The sequence below is a fragment of the Lissotriton helveticus genome, chromosome 1_1 (genome assembly GCF_964261635.1).
Source record: "Lissotriton helveticus chromosome 1_1, aLisHel1.1, whole genome shotgun sequence".
Taxonomy (NCBI): domain Eukaryota; kingdom Metazoa; phylum Chordata; class Amphibia; order Caudata; family Salamandridae; genus Lissotriton; species Lissotriton helveticus.
Genome location: NC_136057.1, coordinates 260,639,856 through 260,667,160, shown reverse-complemented (window position 1 = coordinate 260,667,160; position 27,305 = coordinate 260,639,856). Strand labels below are relative to the sequence as shown.

Here is a 27,305-nt window from a genome sequence, read left to right as displayed (position 1 = left end):
TATTCCAAAGCCCAATATAAGGTTTAAATACTTCTGAAAGTCCCACATACTGTGCTAAATCCGACACATTTTTGTTACCAAAATATTTTGCTATTAAATGTAGAAAAGCCTTTGCTGTATTCTAAGCCATTCTAAAGATGTTTTTATTATTTTAATTGAATAATATGCAAGGCCACAGCCCATGAACATTGCCTGGTTCAGGTGTCTGAGGTTCTTTATCAGTAATTATATAATTACTTCCCAGAAAATCCCGGTAAAGTTATTCTGCCAGTTAAAATGATCAATGTTGGGCTTTGTTTTCAAGAATCTAGGGGCATATTATCAAGCCTGTGCGATAAAATTATCGCAGCTTTATCGGCCGAAAACGGCCGATAAAGCGGCGATAATGGGCTTGATAATATGCTCTAAGGAATTCCAATCGAAGCCCATGTTAGATGTGAAGACATCTAACATGGGCTTCGATTGGAATTCCATAGAGCATATTATCATGCCCATTATCGCCGCTTTATCGGCCGTTTTCGGCCGATAAAGCGGCGATAATTTTATCGCACAGGCTTGATAATATGCCCCTCAGAACATACGTTGGTAAATGCCGAACTAGAAAGATAGGTTTGGGAAGTATAATCATAGTAATATCATTCATTTTACCAGAGAGGGGTTAGTGGTAAATTCCTTAACTTGATAAAAAATGTTTTTAAACTCTCTGCTGATATGTTGGCAAGTTTGCTTGCTCCTGCTGTAGCCCATGGCTTTTTCTCCTTTTTGCCTTTCCCTCCTCACGCCTGCACCCCCTCACCCTTGATACACAGACCTATACACAGCCATTGCACCCGAATGATTCTAAATACTTTGCTTAATATTGTACCAGACCGACAAACGCACTCACGATAATATTTCCATGTAGAGATCGGTTCTTCTTTTCTTCTTCTTTTCTATTCAATACCTCTTTTACCTTCATTCGTTGTTGTGCTCCTCTTGTTCAAGTTTAAAATTTACGCTGCAACTCTATGTACTTGATTGTAGCACTGGATTTGAGGAACAATGGCCGACTATCTTTGTGGTTCTCCTGATACAATCTGATTGCGTTTGGCTGAGAGGCGCTGCGGAGTGAAGCAACTCGCCAGCCAGCAAGATGGACACTAACTGTCACTTAAATGAGCGTCTCCTTATACCCCTACCTACGCCATTCGATTATATTGCTATTGATAATGTTAAAAGCCATTTTGAATCGTCATGCAGATGATATTGATGTTAATTTATTGAAATAATAAAAATAATTAAAAAAATAAATATAAATATATATATATATATATATATATATATATATATATATATATATATATATATATTCACACTTCCAAGGTTTCCCTGCAATGGAAGGCACCCCGACACTGCTCACAGGCACACCCTTTATTGGTACAAGGGGAGAAAGGGCATAAAATGCTTCAAGAGTCCAGCAACAACCTGAAGCCTGACGCGTTTCGAAGTATTAACAAACTTCTTCTTCAGAGGCAAGGATGCGCTGGAATTTCGCATTTCATGGAACTGCTGCTGATTGATGTCAAAGATAGTCCACCCTGAATGAGCCACTCCCTTGCTGAAATAAAAGGATCCTGGGTGTATATATACCAGGGGACCCTGCCTTGATAGACCACTTGTCACATGGGGAGTGAAGAATGCTGCGCCATGTAGTCCACTCTGAATTTGATCAGTCCCCGCATCATGAACTGCTGCCAATTTCAAGCCCCCAGATGAGCCTCGATGTCCATTCTCCACTTTTATCCATAACAGTGTCCCCAGAAAAAGATCCAAAAGAATAACAGGACCTCCTGACCCCCTCCGTTGAGGTGGTGCACTTCCGGCGGCTGGGACCGCTGCCAAAATATTCACGCTACCAAGGTTTCCCTGCAATGGAAGGCACTCCTACACTGCTTACAGGCACACCCTTTATTGGTACAAGGGGAGAAAGGGCATCAAATGCTTCAACAGTCCAGCAACAACCTGAAGCCTGACGCGTTTCGAAGTATTAACAAACTTCTTCTTCAGAGGCAAGGATGCGCTGGAATTTCGCGTTCCGTGGACCTGCTGCTGATTGATGTCAAAGATGGTCCGCCCCTAATGAGGCACTCCCGTGCTCAAAGAAAAGGATCCTGGGTGTATATATACCAGTAGACCCGGTCTCGATAGACTGCTTGTAACATTGGGAGTGAGGAATGCTGGGCCATGTAGTCCACGCTGAATTTGATCAGTTCCCGCATCATGAACTGTTATGGATAAAATTGGAGAATGGACATTGACGCCCATCTGGGGGCTTGAAATTGGCGGCAGTTCATGATGCAGGAACTGATCAAATTCAGCGTGGACTACATGGCCCAGCATTCCTCACTCCCAGTGTCAGGCCTCAGGTTGTTGCTGGACTGTTGATGCATTTGATGCCCTTTCTCCCCTTGTACCAATAAAGGGTGTGCCTGTGAGCAGTGTCGGAGTGCCTTCCATTGTAGGGAAACCTTGGTAGTGTGAATATACATATATATATATATATATCTATAGATATATATATATAGATATATATATATATATATATATATATATATATCTATATATATATATCTATATATATATATCTATAGATATATATATATATATATATATATAATATATATATATATCTATATATATATATATATATGTGAATATATAATATATATATATATATATATACATATATATTACCTACTGGCGGTCGCCAGTAGGTAGTTATAGTTAGGACCTATTTTAAATAGGAAATCCGCAACATTCTATTTGGAATAACTTTGGCGCTGATTGACTAATCTTCGCGAAATTTTCAAAACGTATGATCAGCTCCGGTCCACTCCTATTCTGAAAGTTTCACAGTGATTCGTGAAGCGGGGGCTGAGAAAAAAGGGGGTCCTAAAACATGTTTTCCCCATGCAATTTCCTATAGGATCTTTAGCCGCAGCTACAGCCCGAACTGCTGAACGGAATTATGCCAAATTTGGCAAAGATGTAGTCCTCGGTTCAGACGTGTGCCTTTTGCTTCAATGGTGTCAATCTGTTCAGTAGTTCCTGAGAAAATTACAGTTAAAAGCATTTATATATCTATGGGCGCGGACGATCCGCAGACTGTCAGCGGACCGTGAGTGTATCGTAAGCGCACTCTTCCAATCCCACGCTGAATCCTAATTGACTGTCAAGTGGTTGTCAACATTCGAAACCAGGAACTGTTGGCAGGCATTTTGTGCCCCGGTAGAAGTGAGGCTGAAGAAGTCAGAGGAATATGTGTGCAAAACGTAGAAAGGGGGCAGGGGAGAAATACTTTTACCCTCTAGACCTGCTTAGGGGATCCCAGAAAGACCCCCAGGGCACACAAAATGTTAATTTTTTTTTAAAAAGACCCAGCAGGTGCGTGTAGGGTGCACGGACTCTGCCGTAAAAAAAAAAAACTGAGCTTTTTTTATAATTAAGCCCCGGGGGTCTAATATTTCTCGTGGGTGGCACTAAACAAGGTTTGCATGTATTATTCCTGTATTGTTTAATCTAAATCTTTAATTGTACAGAACCAAAGAGACAAACAAAGAAATGATTGGTTGTTTGTTCCTATTGTAATTTTATTGTAACTTGTTTAGTGTTGCATATTTTGTAAGTGAGTCTATCTGTGTATTGTAAGGTCATTGATTTATGATGAAATGTGTAAAAATTGATGAGTATTGATGAAAATAATGTTTCACAAAACAGCTTGAATATTGAAAAATATTATCTGAATAAATAAATAGGATAGTAGTGTTTCAGTAGCGTGGTCTTTCAGATGAATGATTGATTGAAAGATTATCAGTCTTGGCATTTTTCCAGTTGATTTACAGAGTATATTCAGCTTAGCCCTACTAATTATGGGCCAAACCCTTGAGAGTTTAAGAACTTTCTGAATCTGGCATTTTCGTAATTGTAATGAAAAAATCCGTCTTTATGAATGAAGAGGGTGTTTCATAAAATATGTTTACCTGCTCCCAATTAGAAATGACAGCTTATTAAATATATTGGGGAATTCCCAAAAATATAACCAATGGGAGGGGTTGGTCTCAGACATGTGAAAAACAAATGTAGTTGTTTCGCAATTGCCGAACATGTAAATGTTTTATTTTCATTGATATTTAATTTCCAAACATTATAATATGTCAATGTTTCTTGTCATATTGCTAATATTGCATTTTCTATTGACCTTTAGATGCTGAAAATGTGAACAAATAGTATTAAAGAAAAAAATAGCTACCCAAACCCACTCAAACCCAATAAACAACGACATATTTCACTGAGCTCATCCATTAAAGCCTTATTGTAAATTTCTTTCTGTTGAAAGCTCTTCATATATATCGGAAATAAAAAGACAGTACTTTATTTAAGGATGATGAGGAAAATATAATAGAAACAATACTATTTTGTCTCTGCTCTAGGACACATTACGTGGAATGATTACGATCTGACAGGAACTTCTCTCTATTACGTCTGTAAATATTACCTCAGTAATCGGTAAGACTCCATTATTCATACTTTGTTATTCATTATTCGTACAATATTTGAAACCTTTTGCTGTGCGCTACAGTCATGGATGTATCCATTATTAAACAAAGGTTAAAGTAACCCTATAGTTAGGACAAATATTCAGTGACAATATTAACGTTTTGAATTTTAAAAAAACGGGAATTCAGCAGTCATAGTTAGCAGCACTAACAATAACTTGCACCTCTGAAATGTACTGCATATGATCTCACATATGACATCGCTCATGACATGTTCAATGAGACCATTTATGTCATCACTAATCTCAAATGACATTAAAGGCTGTTGTCCGAGCCACCATATTTCAACATTATGTGATTGTTTCATGGTGTTAATTCCTTTTTTAGTGATACTGACATCTGCAAGACTCTCGCAAGAACAGATGAACCCAAACACCTACTCTCACATATATATCACTCCAGCTCTTTCAAGAGTCTCACAAGCCCATACATTTTAACCTATATTGCATGCATAATAGCTGAGTATCTTAGGGTATGTATATTAGACTCTGGACGCAAAGAAGCCTCCCAACAGGAACCTCTCTCTTGAGAAAGATTTTCTCCACCCCTATGTTCTTTTTTTCGATTTCACAAGACTCAGTTAAAATTATTATGGACATCAATTTAGACTTTCCTACAATAAAGTACTTATAACTTATTGTCCCATTAGTAGGGTGTGGGGAAATAATGGCCTCTCCAATGAAAGCTTTTCACAGTATAACAGCAGTGCATAGTAGGGTTTGAGAAGAGGCTGAGTTCTCACTCGCAGAACTCCTAATGCCAACAACTGTGTATAGTAGACTTTGTGGTGGGACTCAGCATCGGATTGGTAATTCGGGCACTCGGACAATGCCTGAGGGGCTGGTGTCCGAGTTCCAGCTGTGGTCTGCTTTTTTTTAGCAGCCTGGGGACCGATATGGGCGGCTTCTGCGTTATTCAATGCCACCAGCCGCCCAGTGGGTGCTTGAGTGGTCTCTCCGGCGGTAGATGGGCATCCATTACCCCCCTTTTATCAACGGCAGAGGTGTTACTCCCTTTCTCTCACTGGGCAGGCCCATTAATGTATGCAGATTGAGGAGGTGCAGGGGGCCTGAGCAGAAGTGGCCTCACTTGTTTTCAGGTGTGCTTCACCAGTGTAAACTAATTTGTGTATTTTTTCTAACCCCCTTACCACTTTTTTTAATACAATTTCGATAAAGCAGTGTTTTGCGGAAAAGTAAAATGCAAACGTGGGCCCATTTTGTTTAGCGTGCCCAGGACGATTTTTTAGCCCAATCTAACCCAGGTGGGACTAGCCTCTCCACTGAAACCTTGAATCAAGGTGACCAGTGTTTAGAGTATAGTGTAAGGAGATACTACCTCTCCAATCACATCTTTCCCCAGGCATAGCAGTATGCATAGTAAGGTGTAGAAAGTACTCACCTCATATTTAAGATCTCTATATTGCATAGCAAGTATTTGAGGTACTGGTCTCTCCACCCAAAAACTCTCCCCAAGGCAATAACCATCTATATTAGCATGTGGAAATAGATTTACCTGTCCAATGGCATCTCTCTTCAGAATGACACTCATACGCAGTAGTATGTACAGAAGAATTGCCTTCTCTACTATCACCTATCTCCAGGAAAATATGGATGTTTAATATGGTGCGGGTAACATGTGGCCTCTCTGATGACATATTTCCCTAGAACAACAGGGATACACAGTACTATCTGTAAAGGGACTGGCCTGCCTGCTAAAGCATCTCCCCAGAGTGAGAGGTGTCTGTAGTAGTCTATGAGAAAAACATACCTCTCTGCTTATACATGTTTCCATGCTGACAGGTACACATAGTAAGCTGTGGAGACAAAGTAACTTTTTTGCTGCAACATCTCTCTTGTATGATACATCTGCATAGTAGAATGTAGAGACATTATTGAGCCTCTCCTGCGACCTGTCTCTTGGATGATGGGTGTGCAAATTTGGTGTGAAAAGGGGCTTAACTTTGATTACAACTCTGCCCAATATAGCAGATATACAAGGGTGGTGTGGGAAGAAATTATCTCTATGCTGAGAAGTCTACCTTATATAACAGCTATAGAGGCTAGGGTATGGACACATTGTTAGATCTGGGCTTTTGAGGCGGTTCACATGTAAGTCCCTCAAGGGTTGTCTGGGGGTCTGCAAGTTAACTAGGTAGGTTACTTCGATCTTGCGTTCCACCATCTCGCATGGCCCAGTCCACTTGTCTTGGAGCGTACAAGGCTCCACTGGCCCTATCACCCACACCTTCTGCCCAGGTTGAAATTCGACCAGAGTGGCATTCTGGTCGTATCATCTTTTCATTTCGTCCTGGCTAGCTTCTAGGTTCTCCTGATGAGCATACTGAAGCACTGGGTCTGGTTGTGGAAGGCCAGCATGTAGCTGAACACATCCTGGGGGGTTTTACCAGGGGATTTCTCCCAACCATCCTTCACCAGAGTGAGAGGTCCGCTAACAGGGTGGCCTTACTGAAGTTCAAAGGGTCTGAACCCTAAGGACTTTTGAAGCACCTCCCTTTAGGCAAACAACAGGTATAGTAAAATACGTCCCAATTCGGTCCCATGGGCTCCGCAAGGCCCATTATCATACCTTTCAAAGTTCAGTTGAAACTTTCAACAAACGTGTTTACTTGAGGATGGTAAGGAGTGGTGAACTTATAAATTACCCCACACCCCTCCCACAGAGACCTCATGTACCTAGAGATGAAGTTGGTACTCCAGTCGGAGACCAACTGCCTGGGGAAGCCCACACAGGTAAAGATCCCAATCAATGCACAGCCCACCACCGGTGCTGTGATTGTCCTGAGAGGGACAGCTTCCGGGTCCCGGGTGGCATGGTCCACCAAGACCAGGATGAACCTATTGCCTAAGGCTGTCTTTAGGGTCCAGCGGCCCCACAATGTCGATGCCCACCCGCTCGAAAGGGGTGCTCACCACAGGAAATGGTTGGAGGGGTGCCTTGCACTTTCCCTCCTTTTGCCACTTGCCTGGAAAGTCTGGCAAGTCCCACAGAATGTACCGATGTGTCTCTTCATCTGGGTCCAGAAGAAGTGGGTGACAAGCCTTTTGAATGTCTTGTCTTGCCCTAGATGTCCTGCAAGACGCACGTCATGAGCCAAACCCATTAGGAAGGCCCTGAAGGGCTCGGGTACCACCAGCACACGGGCTACACTGGGTTGCGCCAGGCTCAGCGACCTAAGGCTCACTATAAAGTAACCCATCTTCCCAGTAAATGAGATGATCCTCGAAGTCTCCACCTGCTGCCTGGTCTGCAGCCTGCTGCCGCACACCAATGAGAGAAGGGCATTCCATCTGCGCCTTGCAGAACTCCTCCCTGGAGGGGCCACCTTCTTGCTGCCAATGGGTCAGCTCAGGTAGGTCCCCCAGTTCAGCCACCTGTTCCCCGGTAGGCTCCAGGGATTCCCCACAGGTTCTGCTCCTTCCTGGGCCGTGGGAACCACGGGCACGGGTTTCCCATGCCCCCTGCACTCTCACTTCCTGCCAGGCCAGGAAACTCTTCCTGTTTCAGGCTCCAGGTCTGCTGAATCACCCCTACTGGCTGCCGTAGACCGAATGGTCACACAGATCCACTCAGGCAGACCCAACATCTCCATATGAGCCTGGTGTTCCAACTCCTTCCATGGGGACCTCTCAAGGTAATTTCCTAGCAGACATTCTACAGGCAAGGATGAACTCACAACCTTCAAGAGACCTGAGACCTCCCTGCACTCAAAGGGAACCTGCACCACCTTTCAGAGGCACACCAAGTTGTCAGCTGCAACTACTGGGTGAAGTACGTGGGGAATTACCTGCTCTTCAGACAACCACTGACACCTTATAGATATCACACTGGCTCTGAGTACTGTGTCTCTCAGAGCCTCCACCCTCCTCCCATTGATGGTCCCCCACTGCCCGCATTTCTTAGTGTTCTTGGGCAGGTAGGTTTCCTGAACCATCTCTCGGTCTCCTAAGGAGACAAGGGTAATTACTGCTGGTCCCTCCCCTTTACTGGAAATGAAATCCTCTCCCAAAGCTACACTCACTAAACCCGGTTTTGGAGCACTAGTGGGTACTGGGGGTTTCTTGGAGCAACTAGGGGCAATGTGTCCCACCTCATTGCAGTGATAGCAGGTAGGGGGTCCCCTGTTGTCCCGCCTTCCCCTGGGGGCCCAGGTCAGTCTAGGTTTGGGGGGTTGGGACTCCTTTCCCTGGGAAATATTTTGGGGCCCTTAACAGAACTCCTTTTGGTTATATTTGTCCCCCCCACTCTTCCACTAGGGACCCTGCCCACCTTTGGCTTTGGCACCCACAATTCCTCTGTGGCCCCTGGGACTGGTCCAGCGGTTCACCTCCTTAGCAAACTCAATGGGGTCCGTCAGCTTGCTGTCTTAAAGAGGCTAGTGCATCTCTGGAACAAATAGATTACTCAAGTGCTCCCAACTAATTAAATGCAACAACCCCTTCATCCAACCTTCCAGTGCACTTGTGTACAGATTCACACACTCCATCCAAGTCTCAGACTCTTTCTTCTTGGAGTTCCTAAACTGTGGTCTATACTGTTCTGGAGTAAGTCTATACCTGAGCCATAGGGCCTCCTTCATATTGGGATAGGTAATGGCACCTGCTAATTCTAAGAGCTCTAGAGCACTCCTCCCAGAACCCTCAAAATGTTTCCAAAGGCCCGCCCCTCAATGCTGTTCAGGCAAACCATTCATTCTCAAAGCAATCTCATACAGGGTAAACCAGGCATAGATATCCTCACTCCTGTTATAATTCTGTTCCAAATCCTTGGGGATATATACTTTACCCCCCTGCACTGGCTGTGCGCTGCCACCATTAGAACCAGACTCCACCTGCTTGGCCTTGATATTGTTCAACTCATGAGCCAAAAGCAATTCCTTTTCCTCCAGGACATGAGCATTCTTGCTCTCCTCTGCCGCCTTTTCTTTCTCTACTTCCAATTGCTTCATCTTCATTCTCATGATTTCCAATTCATGGTTTCTCACTCTTTGATTCTCCTCTAACTCTTCTGGAGTGAAACCCCTACTGGAATGGTTACTGCCAGGCCTTGAGCCTGGGTTGCTCACAGGTAGATCTTGGGGTTGAAAACCATCCCTTCCACTTGCATCATTTCCATCTTGGGCCTCCCAACAGGCCTTCAAGGCTCTCTGCAGCTCATCCTTCCAGGAGCTTCTTTTCATAGGGCAACCAAGATCCTTGCAGAATTGTTTAGGCTGCTCCACTTTGTATGAATACAGATCCTCCAATTCTGCCCCTTCACTTGCTGCCTTCCCTTTTAGAGACATTATGTAAAAATTTAAAACACGGCATGTCGTTGCGTAGTGGTCTGGACTATTCTAATGATGTACACCAATTACTGTGGGTCGAGTACAAATACAAGTTCAAATCCTGACCACCAATGTTAGATCTGGGGGTCTCTAGTTTGCAGAGGTAGGTACCACTGTCCAAATAGGGACCCTTGTTTCCTGTCATGGTAAGGGGGACACACTCTTTAGATAACCCCTGCTCATCCCCTTGGTAGCTTAGCACGAGCAAACAGGCTTATCAAAGGCAATGTTAAAGTAAATGTACCAACACTCACAGTAACACAGTGAAAACACACCAGTTTACAAAAATAAAATATCTTTATCTAAACTACACAAGACCAAAATGACAAAAATCCAACATACATTGTTCCAAAATAAGTCTTTAAAAAGAGTTCAAAGGGTTGCACCAAAACAATCCACAGTTGCATCACTTTTTATCCCAAAGTACCTGTAGATGCGACAAAAGTTCATAGCGGCAACTGCAGCGTCAAAAAACAAGCAATGTGTCACTCCTGAGACCCTGGGGAGGAGATGCGACAGCCACGCTGCACGCAGAGGGCATGTTGGGACGAATCCGGTCTGTATGGGGAGGGATGCAATACCTTGTATGGATTTCCGAGGCGCAGGTTTCTCCGGTAGAGGCGTCTGGCAAAGGCACGATGCATCGATCTTCGGGATGGCGATGATCTTCGATGCGGCGGCAATGCGCGGCGCAGTGTCGATCTTCTTCTCTCGCGGCCCCTCGATGCGTTGACTCTGCAACGATGTTCGCAGCAACGGGATGCGGCCCACAACCAAGCAGTGCGATGATTTCTCACAGGGATGACAGGCTCTGCGACAATACTTGCAGCGACGGGAATCTTGCTGTACCGGGCGATGCGCTCCGCAAGCGAACTATGCGTTGGTTCTTGCAACGGCAACAGGTGCTGCGACAATCTTCACGGCAACGCAAATTTTCTTGCACTGTCGACGATGCGCTCCGCAAGCGAGCGATGTGTGCAAATTGTAGATCTTCTTTTCCTCTTGTCCAGCTCCCCAAAAAGCAGGCAACAACTTCCAGTGGCCCCACAATTCGATCAAGCACTCTAGGAAGGCCCGAACTCACTCAGCAGAGTTCAGGGTGGGAGCTGGGGGTGAAGTCCTTTTGTGCCTGGGACTTCTTAACTAGAGACCAGCTCTTCTCAGGCCCTTGGGGATCTCTTCAAGCAAGGGGACACAGCAACAGCACAGTCCTTCCCCTCTCCTTGGCAGCAAAGCAACTGCAGGTCAGCCTGACAGCAGGTCAGTCCTTCTTCTTCAGTCTTCCAGCTTTCTGCTTGGCAGAGGTTCCTTCTTGATTCCAGGATGATCTAATTTTCTGAAGTCGTGGTAGCCACTTTTATACCAATATTCTCTTTATTCTCTGAGGGCAGAGAGGCCTTGGCTTAGTCAGAGCCTGTTCTGGTCAGTCCTGGGGCACTTTGTTTACTTGACTTCTTCTTTCCTTTGAGAGAGAAGGGCAGGGTCATCAGCCGCCCAGCAGGAGGTGGATCCAGCATTGTGGAAGGCAGACACAGCCTTATTCAGGCCCAGGTGCTATCCCCTCCCACCACTCAAGTTGCAAATGGAGCTATTCTGCCTAGGGATGACTCACTCAGCCTCTTGGAGCCACCCCAGCCCCTGTCACTCACAAACCAGACAGACAATTCACAAACAGGTCAAGGCACACAGAAAGGTCAGACTAGAAAAAAGACACTTTGTAAAAGTACTGTTTTCAAACACAGGATTTAACAACCATCCTTCCTAAAAGAAGAGTTAGTAAATTCTGAGTTCAGGGACACCAGACTTTAATTTTTTATCTTGCTCCTATGGGAAGATATGCAGAAAAACATTATATACAGCCTCCTCATTATAGCCTATGGGTAAATAGCCTTTCAATAGTGAAAAACGAGAATGGCTGTAATTCACTACCAGAGCATGCCACCCACACTAGTACATGCTCTACCTTTCACATACACTGCACCCTGCCCAGGGATTACCTAGGGCCTTCCATGGGGGCGTCCAATGTGTATAGAAAGGGAAGGGCTAGGCCTGGCCAGTGTGGACACTGTTCAGGTCAGCATGGCAGTTAGCAACTGCACCCAGGCACTGCGGTGGCAGGCCTGAGACACCATTTTAGGGCTACTCCTGTGGGTGGCACAATCAGTGCTGAAGGCCCACTAGTAGCATTTGAATCACCAGTCCTGGCACACTCAGTGCACTTTACTAGGGACCTACTGGTAAAACAAATATGCATATCATGGATAACCAATTACAATATCAATTTACCTAGGGAGTACTTGCACTTTGACACTGATCAGCAGTGGCAAAGTGCTCAAAGCATCTAAACCAGCAAAAACGAAATCCAGCACTGCGTCAAAAATACAGGAGGTAGAGGCAAAAAGTCAGGGGAAACCACGCCAAAGATGCCAGAGCTAACACACACACTGCCCAGTCAAGTCAGATATCTCCTCAGACTAATACATGTGCAAAGTCGACTGTGGTTAGAGACTGCTCTCTCTGCTCATACCTTTCTTTATGGTGATAAATGTCCATAGTAGAGAATAAAATGAAGTAGCCTCTCAGCTGAAAACTGTCTCTTGGACAACAGGTGTGCATGTTTGAATGAGTGGCACACTCAGCTCTCACTCAAACATCTCCCCATGAGAACAGGAATGTATAGTTGGGCGTAGCCAGAGATAGACCTTTCAGCTAAAACTTATCTCCAAAGTCACAACTCCGCAAGCACATATAGTAACACATGCAGAGGAACTCCCCTCTCCACTATCCCATTTGCAACAGTGTATTGCAGTGTTTTGAAGCCTCTGTGCCAAGCCATCTCTTGTATGAGGGGTCCCTATACGACAGTGCAGTTTTGAACTGTTCTCTATACTAGGATTCACTGATGCAATACAAGTCAACCTACTAGGGTATTCATATAAATTACGTCTCTATTACCATCTCTCTTTAGCATAAAAGCTGTGCATAGTATAGTATAGATGTATACATGCAGGAACATCTGTCGAACTTTTTTTATCAACATTACAATACTGCTATCATATTAATTCATAACAACTAGTAAACAACTCATTAGTAACTATCACAACAACATCATTGAATGACATAACGAAACTGCAACACCTCTATTAATAAACTATTTAAACAACAGTAAAACTAACAAAAACATCTAATTCAATAAATGATGCTGTCTTCATCAGCAGCTTTGTGTAGTTGCAGCACCTCAACCACCTCAGCCTGCCAAATAATATTTGGTATGGCATTTTTTTATTATGAGGCCAGGTGGTAAAAAGGTCTCAGCTAAACATTTCATGCTTACACTGTTTTAAAAGGAGTTCACCAAGGATAGCTTGGACTGAGTTAGCTAGAGCTGTTAAACTGGAGAATCGTTTGTGTGCATCCACATCTTTTTAACCTGGATACACTGTACCTGCTCAGGTATTTCCTGCTTAACAACACAATAATCCTACTACACTTAATTAGGCTCTATTTCTGCTGCTTATGCAAGAAGATATTTTTTTCATTCAGGACAGGTTGACCTGCACAGGACAAGGTTGGCAATAAGAACATAATAACGTATCCATTTAATACAGTATTTTCCCTGATTTTACACAGTTATTCTTTCCTATGTCATGAAAAGTGAACATTTTTCTTTTTGTCCACCATGTAATTTGCGGAATGGTATGTTTCTTTTTCAAAATCTGTGTATGCCATTTCTTTCCAACAAAAAGACAACATAACCAGAAAAGTAAAACTTACATAGTAGTCAATAATTCATTACAGTGATGGATTACTAGAATAGGTCAAAGTTTGACAAAAGCGAGGCCTATTGTATTGAAGGCATTGATCATGCCTGAGACTGTGCCTGAGTCGTTCGAGCAGCTGAAGCTAGTTGTGATGAGATGCTGCGGCAGTAGCAGTGGCTGCCGGGTGCCGGTTATTGAAATACGCAGTAAAAAGCAGTAAGCAGAGAAAGCGGAGAGCGGGCAGCCGACCAACTGGAAATAATCACCAGCGGAGCTCTGCGAGTGGAAGCCAGTTCAGAGAGGAGCCGGCAGCCGACCTCCAAGAGCCAAACCTCCGAGTCCTTCGAGAGCCAATCCCCTAGAGCCATAAAATTGTGGAATCTGTTGCAGAATCCAGTATCCGGGAGCCCTGCTGAATGAGCTAATTCTGACAGAGAGAAGTGGAGCAGTCGCAGCTGGGTCGCATCTAGGCAGAGGTAAAAGCGGGAGTGCAGGAGAGCGTGGCTGCCGTTACGGCTGAACCGAAGTGTTGCCCCCAGGTGCGCTGCAGAGGCGGCCCAACTAGGTTGGGTGCAGCCTGTGCTGCCCAGTGTGCCCTGCTCTCTCATTGTGCATTCTGCACAGCGCTTGCAATGCACTGCGCTGCCTCCTCTCTGCCTTGCTGAACTTGCCCCACTTCCTTCTCACTCCCTCCCACTTCCCTCTTCTGTGTCACTGTGCCCTCTGTGCCCTCTGAAGGTTGCCATGAAGCACACACCCAACTAAAAATAAGGACACAGCTGGTCACAGCCTCTGAAAGCCTCTGAAGCCATTATTCTTCTGCACAGCATGTGTACAAGGAAGCAGCAGGAGCCGTTTTGTCTCTCCTTGCACCACGTGTAGGTGGAAGTGCGGCAGGAGCCGTCTGTCTGTTTTTATTTACCGCGTGTGGGCTGAAAATGGCTGTAGGGTAAAGCAGAGGAAGATTACCCTCCGTCTAAAGTTTGGCACACTAACACTGCTTGTACTGAAACAAGAGTACGCTGTAGAGATGCAAAGGTGCAAAGGTGAAGGGAGCAGTAAGCCCTAGTTAGATCTCGTCTACCTACAAGGCGACTCCTTCACTTTCCCTCAGTAATCTACAATTATGGCCTATAAGAAGCTCAGATTTCGTACAGTACACATGAAAAGACTTGGCACTAATCAATCCCTGAGAAAGAGTACTCATAAAGCACCTCACATTGGAGATAACCTAGGAACAGTAGACATTACAACATTTTTTACTATTACTCCCAGAACAGGTGACCAAATAGCACCAATGGAGCAGAGGTCACAAATGGAAGGAAAACCCAAGACAAAGGAAAGGGACTGTGGTCAAATGCAATCAGCAGTCAGTAATGACAACCCAATGATTATCAAACAAGATAACAAACAGCAAAAAGACCAAAAAAAGGAGGCTGTTAGCAGGGGATCAGGAACAATTGCTCTTAAACACAGCTCAGGAAATTGCCCCTGCAATTCTAGATACCGACTTCACTCTACCAGATATAAAATCTCCATTGGGTTTTGCTCACCTGTCTCCATTAACTGAAAAAGAGACTCCACCACCACTCAATAGCACCCCAAAAATGCAGTGGTCTGCATGGAATACTGTTCACAATCAATAGAATCAACATTCTTTGATACACCTCAACGCCTGAACAGTCGAGAACCAATATCTAGTGCTTTCTACTCACTACAGAGAATTCTGGAATCTATATTGGCCCTACTTGAGAAAAATCTTGACAACTCGGACACAATTCTTGAAGCACAAACTGGGATTTTACAATATTTAGTGAAAAAAAAGGAAAAAGCAACTCAATCAAAATCCCAACATTATATCAAATCATATAGGAAAAGCTACGAGTCGAGAAGAAGAAACTTCAAACCTACTAGCTGTCAAACACCTTATAGGAAAAGTACAAAAGGCAACACAAACAGAAGAAGACCCATCTAAAAAAAAGCGTAAAATAGGCCCAGACAAGACAAAGAAGTTTACTCTTTATGCAAGTTATTTGAGGAAACTATGGCCGAAAGTATCCCTTAACCTGAGATACTAATATTTCCCATTTTTAAACAAAAGAAACAGCAAAGAATAGTAACCCAAACACAAACACACTCGGAAAAGGAGCCTATAATCGCCTCTATATTAGAAACACCTGAGCCTATGTCTAAGCTAAAGGAAAAGAAACACATCAAAAAGGGGAAGGAAAGCAAAAAACAATAAAACCAAAAAATCTCACAGCGAACCAGAAGGAAAATAAAATTCCCACAAACACTAGAATAGATAACTCAGAGGCATAATCCAATTATGGAAAATCAAGAGACAACTCAAATCATAGATAAACATAACATTTCATCTGAAATTAAAAGCACACAGTATAAAATTAAATTAAACCCTCTGGCGCAAACTTTTTCATGAAAATATATAAAAGAATGTCAGGAAAAAATAAACTCAGAGGAAATAGGAATCTATTCCCCAACTACAAATACATATGAAAAAGAAGACCAAACTCTATCTTGTGTTGTGGAATTGATAGATCTACTCCCTTTAAATCGTGGGAGAATTTTAAAATTATTACATGAGATTCCACAACTTCAGTCACTCAACTCTTTAGAATTAAAATTAGTAGTTTTCCCGAATAAGTCGGACCTTACGGTGGCAAATGTGGAGTTTTGGTCTAACATTATCCCGACTATTATCTTAAAAGAAAGAGTTAAACTTCATAAAAATGGTTTTGACATGGCTAAAGTTAAAACAAAGGGCATAGAGTTTAACAGGACAAAGGTCAATACGGAGATTTTGACACACGGATAGTGTGTCAAAATCTCTAATGAGTACAACAGAAGGATCCCTAATAATATCAGTCAATCAAGGCGAGCGCCGAATTTGGACCCAGCCATCTCTAAAAATTGAGTCACAAGAAAAAGAAAATCTATGGTCCTGGATATCTTGAAATTTGAATAGTAATACACAAGGGAACGCACTAAGATTTCCTTTTTAGCAATAGCTTAATGATTATCTCCTGGAATATTGCAGGAAAAACCCAATGTGGTCCATAGATACTTTCATCCAAAAGAATTATTTTGTGTTTGACATCGCAGCTGAGGCTACAGAAAAGGGGCATGCAAAAGGAGGCCTTGTTATTCTACTAAAAGAAGAAATCTATTGGGATCTAGAAATTATTGATCTGTGCCTCCAAAATGCACAGTGCAATAAGATTAAATATCAAAATAAAAGCCTGAACATCATCCAGGATCTACACATTTTTAATGTTTACATCCCGCCGGGGCCTCGCTATGACTCTTTACTAGTAAAAATATTAGAAAAGATTGAAATGGCAATGGCCGCCCATAAAGGATATCCACCAGTATTAATCTTTGGAGACTTTAACGGGAAGATATCTAACACTTTGGCTAATGAGGGAAAACACAAAAAAGAGGAAGCCTGCGTCATTCCAAAGCCACTGTTTCCAGCCGAGATAAAAGCCAATAAGCGAGGGAAACTTCTACTCTCCCATGTTAATGCAATGAACGGAGTAATCCTAAATGGAAGAGTAGATGGGGACATTCCGGCCGCCTATACCAGATCAGGTTATAATAGCTTATCCATTTTAGATTATGCAATTTGTACTGTAGACCTCTTTCAGAAAGTGCAATCATTGATAAAAACGAATGATTATGAAAGTGATCATGCCCCTCTCTGTCTTTGGAAATAGATCTCTCATTGCAATCTACTACTCCGTGGTCACTTGATTCCTGGAATGGCCATGCTAATGTAGACCATAAAAACTGTAGGATTGTTTGGAACTCAAAAGCAATTGAGGGAATGAACTTTGCGATTTCAGTTACCTGTCTAAATCCATCTAAAAAGAATCTAATCTGATAACGAATTACACAGAAAAGGATCATTCAAATAGATACGAGAGAAGAATGGGACACCAAAAAGCCAAAATCAAAGGTTACGAATCAGTAAAATTAAATAGCCTGATCCGACTGCAGTTCTTAAATTTTTCTGGGCCAAGACAGGAAGAAATAAAAAAGTTGAAAAAACTACGGGCCCGATTCACAGAATGAACTTAAGACTCAATCCTAAACTTACTACTATTTTGGTATTCACAGAATGCACTTACTACTTTTGGCATTCACAGAATGAACTTACTACTTTTGGTATCCACAGAAGTTAGGATTTTGTCTTAAGTTTGTCTTAAGACAAACTTAAGACAGACTTAAGACAAAATCCTAACTTCTGTGAATACCAAAAGTAGTAAGTTCATTCTGTGAATGCCAAAAGTAGTAAGTGCATTCTGTGAATACCAAAATAGTAGTACGTTTAGAATTGAGTCTTAAGTTTATTCTGTGAATCGGGCCCTACGACAATGGGAAAGAGCGAAAAAACTATGAGAGGAAAAGGACAAGAATTGGATAGACATTAAATTGGCAGTTACAAGTAAAAACAGCAAAGAAATTTGGAGCCTAGTTGCCAAACAAATAGGCATCATGAAAACAACACAAGCGCTCCCAGTGTCAGCACTGGCCTGGGAAACATATATCCAAAACTTATATAAACTTAATAAACAGAAGGCAAAGAAAGGGAAGCAGCAGCCTTTTAAAGACTGGGCATTTTCCAGTGGCGCAATCCTTATGTTTCAGGCAGGATTTCGTCCAAAACACTAGGGCTTAACCTCTTCTGTGCTCTTGACGAGACCAGCTCGTCATGAGTCACAGTGGAGCTGTGCTCATGATGAGCTGGTCTCATTATAACGGCTCTAACTCCACACATGCGCGATTAATTTCCGCCTGTGCGGGCGAATTAATCAGTGGGCGGAGTGGTGACGAGACCAGCTTCACTTTGACTCATGACGAGCTGGTCTCGTCACAAGCACCGCGGCGTCGAGCCCCCTCCCCCCGCAGGGAAGGGGTTATATTAACAGATTTCAGAATCTTTGTATTATAATTTGAGAAACACTGCCTCTTTTACTTACAAATACACACCCATTGAAAAGTTCATTTTTTAACACAATGTGCAATATGTGCTGCTATCTCTCTACATTCTAATCTCTACTTCTTAAAATATATATTCAGAAATCTACACCTCTAACAACAGCTTTTCCCTCAGTAAACCTTGTGTAGAATCTTTATCAACGGTAGTCTACTTATTGTCACTTCTCAATAAATTTCATAAAATATATTATTAAATACCTGAACTTGGAGCTGTTTTTTTTAAATACAACTGTCTCTTTCAGTTCCAAATTAGGTCACATCTGCTGAGCACAACTCAAACAGACTTCCTTCTCCTTCAAAGTACCAAGGACAATCCAAGCTATACCTGCCTCTGCAGCCAATCATATCACAGCATTTCTTCAACTATGTAATTAGAATATTAACTATTGGTTACCCCAGGCCCTTCTTTTTCTACTTCTCCCCATACAATCTCATAAGACTCTTGGAGGACCGTAAAACACCTAGTGGGATGCCTAGTCATTTTCTGTGCGAGTCTCATGAGACGCTTGCGAGATTGAACAAACCTTATGCAGCAAGCTACACTCCCTGAAGCTTACTTTTGGAAGACTCTTGCGAGTTTGCAACAGTACTGTAGGGAAATAGTAGTATATAGAAGGGAATAACCTCTCCAATGGAAACCCTATCTGGCATAATGAGTGAGCTTACAAGGGTGTGAGGAGGAACTACCCTTTTCTTTCAAACTACTTTCACTCGGATGACAGGTATGCATAGAAGGGAGTGTGTAGTGACTGGCTTCTCCACTGAGATCCCTCCCTTGGATAATGGGAGTGCATAGTAGAGTGTAGGTAGGAAGTAGCCTCTCCTTTGAGACATCTCTATCAGATGATGGATGTGCATGGTAGTGTGTGTGGATGGACTGGCCACTCGTTAGAGAACTCTCTGTCAGATAACGGGTGTGCACAGTAGTATTATGGGGAGCAAGTGGCCTCTCCCTTAAGACCTCTCTCTCAAATAATCAGTGTGCATAGTAGGGTGTGAGGAGGGAATGACCTCTTCACTGAGTTGTCTCTCTTGAAAAACATGTGTGAATAGTAAGGTGTGGGAAGTGACACATCTTTCATTTCAGGCCCCTGTCTCAAATGACGGGTGTGTGCAGTAGTGAAAAGGAAAATAACTATCCTCTACTTTCAGACCCTTGTCTTATATGATGGGTGTCCATAGTAGGGTGCAGGGAAGAACTGGCCTCTCATTTCAGACCCCTATCTCAGATGGCGGGTGTGCGTAGTAGGGTACTGGAGGGACGGGCCTCTCTTTTGAGACCTCTCTTTCAGATGATGTGTGTGCATAGTAGAGTGTGTGGATGGACTGGCCTATCTTTTTAGGCTTCTCTCTCAAATGACGAGTGTGCATAGTAGTGTATGGTGAGTAACTCGCCTCTCTCTAATCAATAGTCTCATTGTAAATATTGCAGTGATGTCATAGAAACTCTCATGAGTGATGTGATAAGTGGGGTAATTAGCAGTGCATGGCAAGGGAATGAGTTATAGCTACTTGAAATCACTGTAACGATAACTGATCAATTTCAGTGTTTTTTTCATATTAAAATGTAACGTTGTTACTGCTACTTTACCTTTGTTTTTTCCCCATTGAATTTCTAGTTTTTTAAATGTAAAGTAATATTTCTTTACAATGTGAAATCCAAAACCTGTGGGCAGACTCTACAACCAACCCCTAGCACGCTTCCAAACCCACACTGGTCAAACCACTATGGCCAACCCCACTAAAGGCAGCCACCCCTATACTGTGCTGAGCATTTGGTCATATTAAACAGGTGTGGCCAGGCTCTGTAACCTTCCCTTGCTAGAGGCCAACCCCATGCTGTGCACGACCATCCACCAGGTGTGGTGGGGGTGGCCATAGGGCCTCTCCCTAGGAACCACATCCCCTAGAGTCCTGTTTGTAAGGTGAGTGGGGTACTTGGCACCCCTACCTGAGCCTCATTAGGCACTGCGGACCACAACCCATGGAAATGGAGCTACATTGCCTCCCATATCTAAGTAAATCCTGACCCTAGGGACCAAGGCTAATTTTTTATTTTAAACATTTCACCAATGGTTAAAGTAATGTTATAGTTAAGTGAAATGTACGGACGCCCTGAGCCATATTTGGCCCTAGGAACTCCAGGCCATTTTTTTTAAGTAGAGGAGGGCTGTGTGCCCTCCTTCCCTGAACATTGTTAGGCCCTAGGGACTGCATCTCCCAGGGTCTTTTTTTACTAAAAAGGGAGGGCTGTGTGCCCCCTGCATGAACCATTCTGGGACCAGGAGACCCCAATCCCAGAGTCTTTACACTATGCTCAAAGAGGGTGCTCTGGTAAAGATCAAAAGTCTGCTACCAGCGAGAAGGAGCATTTTCAAGCTGAGATCAGAATTTTTGTTTGCTCCCTTTTGGCTGGAGTTTTGAAAATGCTCCTGCCAAGTGGACACAAGTTTTTCTGTCCACCCCGTTGTAGGTCGGGGATCAGCTACGTCCTCGGGTGGACTCCCCTGGGCAAAAGATGTAAGGTGACCCCAGGGGATGAGGTTCTTGGGGCTTTTGAGGCTCAAGGAGGAAGCCGCATGTCCCCCTCCACGGACAAAATACTTCAACCCCTGGGGACCCCATTCCAGGTCTGGGGTAATGGGACCAAAGGCCCCGAAAAATGTAATGCTGTTCCCCGCATCCCCCTCCCACCACGGAAAATTTAACAAAGAAGCACAGGTGACGTGTTTCTTTCTTTTTTAAATGCTGTGGATTCATGCATCCTCTACAAATTCAAAGCAATCAAATAATCAAAATGTTTCAGGCCCATTCTGAGCCCCACTGGCACGCCACAACCTGGCCACCGGGGGTCATGCTAATACTAACCTGCCCCCTTATGTTTCAGTTTACCTGTTCTATGACTCAAAACAAATCCCAAGTCATTAGATGACTGCCACCACTAGCTGAATGAGCTGGTGACAGCCAATCAAATCTCACTTTGATATCAGTCGGCTTTGTGGATACAAATGCAATGCGAAATATACAATTACATTTTTAACATACACTTCTCCAAAACTCCTGAACGGATGTACACCAAAACACAAAACACACTTTTTCTGGACCAAGTGTTTTTGTCAAATCAGGTGTAAATCAGCTCAGCAGTCTAGAATGTAGCAGTGTCTACATTTCCTTCAGTAAAGTGAACAGGGACCCCCTGTTTCTCAGCCCTTGCTTGACTGATCACCCCAAACCCTGTATATTTCATGCTGTGAAGGATCCGAGGACCCGAGAAAAGTCTGCCTGAGATTTGATTGGCTGCCAATACAACAACAATGATTTGGATTGCAGCCATCCTAGCACTTGTAAAAAAAATTGAAGGTTATATTAAGTGACGATTTGAGTTGAAATGTAACATTTTAAACTCTTGTAACTTTAACTCATGCCCTTGAGTAACTATAACTTGCCCCCTCCTCATAAATTAGTTATTACCCCACATGATAAATCACTCATAACATCTTCTATGACAGCATTGATCATATCACTGCACATCATTGATGTGAAAACTGTGCATGGTGGGGGTGCAAGGAATGTGGACCCTACTGTCTCCAGAGGGTACCAGCTGTCTGCAACTTAGCTCAAGGGCCATTCTTCTCTCCTTCATGGCTAGCCTCTTTGCCTCCAAGATACTTTCGGACTCTGCCTTTTCTCTTGCCAAGGCTCTCTCAGCCTTAGCTTTCGTTTGTCTAGCCTCCATGGCCAGTTTTTTCTCCTCTATATCTTAAGCTGGGTTATCTGCAGCCTAAACTCCCTCTCTGCCTTCCTGTCTAACAAATTCTCTGAGGGCAAGCTTGTACAGACACAGTGCCTTTACCTCTGGGAGGAAGTTCCTAGGTAGTGACTGAGTCATCTCTCTATGCTTGGTGCTACATTTCAGGACCTTTGCCCAGGTCTTCCATTTGCTCTTCTACCTCATATTTATCATCCTCTACTTTAGCTAGTGATGGGTGGACTTCCACCCAAGCACTCAGCACCTTTTGTATCTCCAACCTTCTGTTGGTGCTCTTGGCTGGAAGACCCTCTCCCGCTATAACTCATTGACTTCAGCCTTGGTGTGTGCATCCAGGTAGGCAAGGTGAAAATCTATTCTGACAGGTGTGATTCTAGGCACAAACGTCAGGTAGAGTAAGGGTAAATTTGGAAAAAGTATAAGGCTAATCAAGAAAAATGTAAACAAACTCCAGCAGCATGCCACAAAGAAGTCAGTAACTTGGAGGAGAAGTGTAAAGTATTTATACAGGCCTTCATACAGGAATATCACACCAATTAATGAAAAATAGATCAACATTTTATAAATAATTCAAGCCAAAACAACAAAAATCTAATCAGTAGAGCCAGATGTATGCACTTTTGGAGGTTTTGGTCAAATTAGCACCAAACAGTACAAAGCGCCAACTGTGGATGGCCTTGCATGAGGATGTGTCAAACAGCAGACACTAAACTGGTTACCTGTTCCTTTTCGAAAGTTATCTCTTATTAAATATAACTATTATCTTATGGGAAAGGAAGGCCTTGCAGCAATGAATTATTTGTTTTAAAAGCTTTTCACTACCAGGGCATGTATATGTCCTGCTTTTTAAATACCTTGCGCACTGCCTTATGGGCTGTTTAGGGCATACCCTAGGGGTGTCTTATATGTATTAAAAAAAGGAAGGTTTAGGCCTGCAAAAGGTTTATTTTATCAGATTGAAATGGAAATGGCAGGTTGAAATTGCATACACAAGCTGAAATTGAAAAATGAAGACATGTTTAAAGGGATAAACAAGATAGTGTAAAAGCTTGTGGTGCAGGCCCACTAGTAACTCTTGATTTACAGGCCCTGATAAATGACTTTCCAGTTTACTAGGGGTTTATAAATAAATTAAATGTGCTAATTGGGTGTAAGACACTTTTGCCATGTTTAATGAGAAAGCATTTAAGCACTGGTTAGCAGTGGTAAACTGCGCAGATTCTAAAAAGCCAGCAAAGACAAAGTCAGCACAACATGCGGGTTGAAGGCAGGAAGTTAGTGGGAAGCAATGGCAAGTACGTCAGGTCCAACACTTGCTAAATGTGTTCTTAGGGTAGGATTTTCCTTCAACTTGCACCCACCATTTAGCGCTATTTTTAGTGTGGAAAATGCCCCCCCCCTACATCCAAAGTAGACACAAGGATGCATTTTACCCTAAGAAACACGAATAGTGAGCACAGGCGGCCAACCGCTAAATGTGCTCTTGCAGTAGGATTTGTTTCTACTAAATTAGTCTTAGATATGCAAGCTGGAGTAATCATATAATTATTGGTAATTCCACAACAGAGAGTAATACCAAAATTTAAATTAATCTAATTACCCCGGTGTAATCAAAATTCTGCCCAAGCCTTCCCCTTTGTGCAACTGCCTCTGCGGGCCCTGGGGGCTACTCTTGCAGGAAATGGTGTGTATTTGCCTCAAACTAGACCTGCATGGCTTTGCAAGTCCTCATAGATATGGAGTAAGACAAAGCAGCGCAAGTCACTGCCTTGCCCTACTCTGCGTCAAGGAGGCAATCTATGAGTGTTGCAGTGGGTTTTCCCATGAAACACCCATGGATTTTGATGCTGCCCCAAATTTATGTATTTACGGAAACCTGGGACAGCGCCAAAACATTACGCCGCCCCAGAGCAGATGTAATAGGGAGAAATATTTTTATTTTCCACTTTTCTTTTCTCTTTCCATTTGTGCTGCTTTCTGCAAGATGTATTGGTGCTGCATAGGAAAATACACTGCAACGCCTATGGAATGTCTACTTGATGCAGAGTAAGGCAAGGCAGCAACGTGTGCTGCTTTGACTTACTCCATATCAATAAGGCCATGCAAAGTCTCACAGATGGTCTTTCCATCGTCTCATAGATATTAATGAGAGGTTTGTGCTGTCAGAGCGTAAAACAAACTGTCACCCTGGTGCTGTAAGCCTTCCATAAATAAGCTCCTTGATATTTAGCCCAACAATGGCAAATATGACTGTATTCAGAAACGTGTGCCCAATAGAGCGAATTATTTTGAAGGAAATTCCTCTTTCTCAGCCCCTCAAACACTCAGAGATACTTGAAACTTCTTCAATGAATGATTAGTCACAGCTATGGTGACAACATGACTTTTTGTTTTCTACAAACTGTGAATGAAACCCCTTGGCTGCAGGGTTGAGGCACAATGCACACACCAGTTCTAAGTGATTGAGGACTTTCACCCTTTGTGTTGTAATAGAGTTGAATTTGGGCTGAGGTATTCTCATAAAGGACAAGGTAGCACAAATCAAATACAGGGAGAGGTTTAACAAGATACTACTGGTGCTTGGGGCAACATAATTAAAGAGCCGTATTGTTGTTAATGCATGTCTTTTTGTCTTTTTCAGAGAGTGTCACTGATTAAGTCCTCTGAAACGTATATGAATCTTGGTGTCAATGCCATAAACATGAATATGAAAACAAGCATCCAACCGAAATAGTGTCTCTCAGAGATAAGGGGATATCTTAACTGTCATCTTCAAAAAAGTGTGAGAAAATCGCCTAATAAAAGTGAACTGACACTAAAATATAATTACTTATAAACATAATAAAAATGCTGTCCTTGAAATGGTTGTGTTTATTTGGAAATATAAGAAAACTTTCTCTAGACACATGAATATTCATTTGAATATACATCTCTGCCTACTAAAATGGTTTGTTAATATACTGAAGCACTGTGAATTTGAATTTGACCTTTCAAAATCTATCTTTTTAAAATGAAAGTACTGCAAACTTGAATCAGATTTCTTTAATTGTATCACAGCATGCAGAGTGCTCATTACATTAGGATGCTTAGTCTGGTTCTGATTGGATACGTGGAACAAATCAGTACACAGAAGGGCGGAGCAAGCAAAAGCTCTGGAGACCTTAAAGCAGTGGCGGCAGTACGGATGAGCAGCGGGCATGCCGCTGGAGCACCAAAGGAAAGCCCATCTGCACCTGTCCATGTCCGTCCATGGCCAGTTACTATGCCAGAACCCGGTTCATACATCTCATGAATTAAAACTCCTATATTCATGAAGTAAGTCATTGTAATCCTAAGTGGAGCATAGATTTAAATTGTTAGGTCTTTATGATGCCTACTTTAACATGACCATAACAAAGCAGAACCCAAACAATATTATAGCCACAATCAATAGCACAGCCTCCACTCCCACCTTACATAAAACAAACAGTCGCACCATTATATATCTTAACATGTTATACATGGCCAAACATCAGTTAGAGATATTCCATCTATTAAGCACAGAATCATGGTACATTCTGCTAATGCCTGAGACACGGTTAGCGGATAAAGCCATACCAGACATATCAGCAGCTTTGCCAGAAAACTATTATGACCATCGGAGAATAAGGGGTAACAGTTGTTGCGAGTGAACAAAAGACATCTGACATTCACTAAAGTTACCTCATTAGAAATCTCGTCAGTTAATAACATTAATAATTAAACTAGACTCTTTCACCGCCTCAATGGTGTATGTCCTTATGTAGATAAACCAGATCACATGCAGGAGTTTCCTCAATGCCTGGCTAACAACATAGCCTCACTGATTATTGAACATGCACAAATCCTGCTTCTCGGAGACCCGAATTATAGGGCAAATGAGGAGAAGGGTTGCAAAGACTCCTGGGATCTGACAAGCATGCTACACAATCTTAACCTTACCCAACAAATATTTGACCCAGCTTACAATAAAGGCCACACACTGGACCAGATTTGGTCCATCAATCTCACCATATTCAACCTCTCCATAACTCAGTGTATGTGGTTGGATCACCATTTAATTAGGTTCACTCTAGATGAGCCTGCCCAACCTAAAATCATCACTCCCTCAGAGATAAACTCAGGAACGTGGAACTGTATTAATATGAACTCCTTTCACAACACCTTGTCAATCTAATGTACCACTTTTTATGGAAAATCTTAAATGATTGGGGAAGCAATATAAGACTGGCAAACAACAGCTAGCAATATACATGCTCCGTTTCAAAGAACACAATGCCATGAGTTGACCAAATGGTTCTCGGAAGATTTAAAGATAGCCAAACTAAAACAGCACCAGGCAGAACAGAAATGGAGGAAAACATAGTGACACGGGAATCTTTGTTCAAAACATGAAAAACTATAAAAAATTATATTCTGCAGCCTTAGGGCCAGATGTATAAAAGGATTTTGCCCATTCTGTGTCTATGGGGAAATGTGTTGATGCATATGGCCCCTAAACTCTAGAAATAAAGCAAAAGGCAATTTTGAAATTGTCAGAGAGCTATCTAATCTGAATCAAGTATCACTAAAAATTATATCCACACCATCATTTTGCAATGACCTAAATACATTCTAGACAAAATAAAGGAGATAAAATACACCATTCAAGACAGAACATTAGATTTAATGACTACACCCGAAAATAGAATTCCCTCTTCTCTCACACCTTTTCCCCTCACCAGTCAAGACCATCTCATGGAACTAATGCTAAAAGTTACATCTGGATCCCGAAAGATGGATGTCCCCACGGA

At 42.7% G+C, this 27,305-nt stretch overlaps 1 protein-coding gene across 1 annotated transcript in view; it reads left to right on the top strand.

Moving 5' to 3' along the window:
* Positions 1 to 25,356, top strand: part of LOC144769213 (echinoidin-like) — a 101,641-nt gene extending 76,285 nt beyond the window's left edge. The window contains exons 6-7 of the mRNA XM_078653248.1: positions 4,470 to 4,545; positions 25,136 to 25,356. Of these exons, the coding sequence (XP_078509374.1) occupies positions 4,470 to 4,545; positions 25,136 to 25,148 (89 nt within the window). The 3' untranslated portion in view covers positions 25,149 to 25,356. The remainder of the gene's footprint in view (positions 1 to 4,469; positions 4,546 to 25,135) is intronic.
* Positions 25,357 to 27,305: the final 1,949 nt, after the last annotated feature.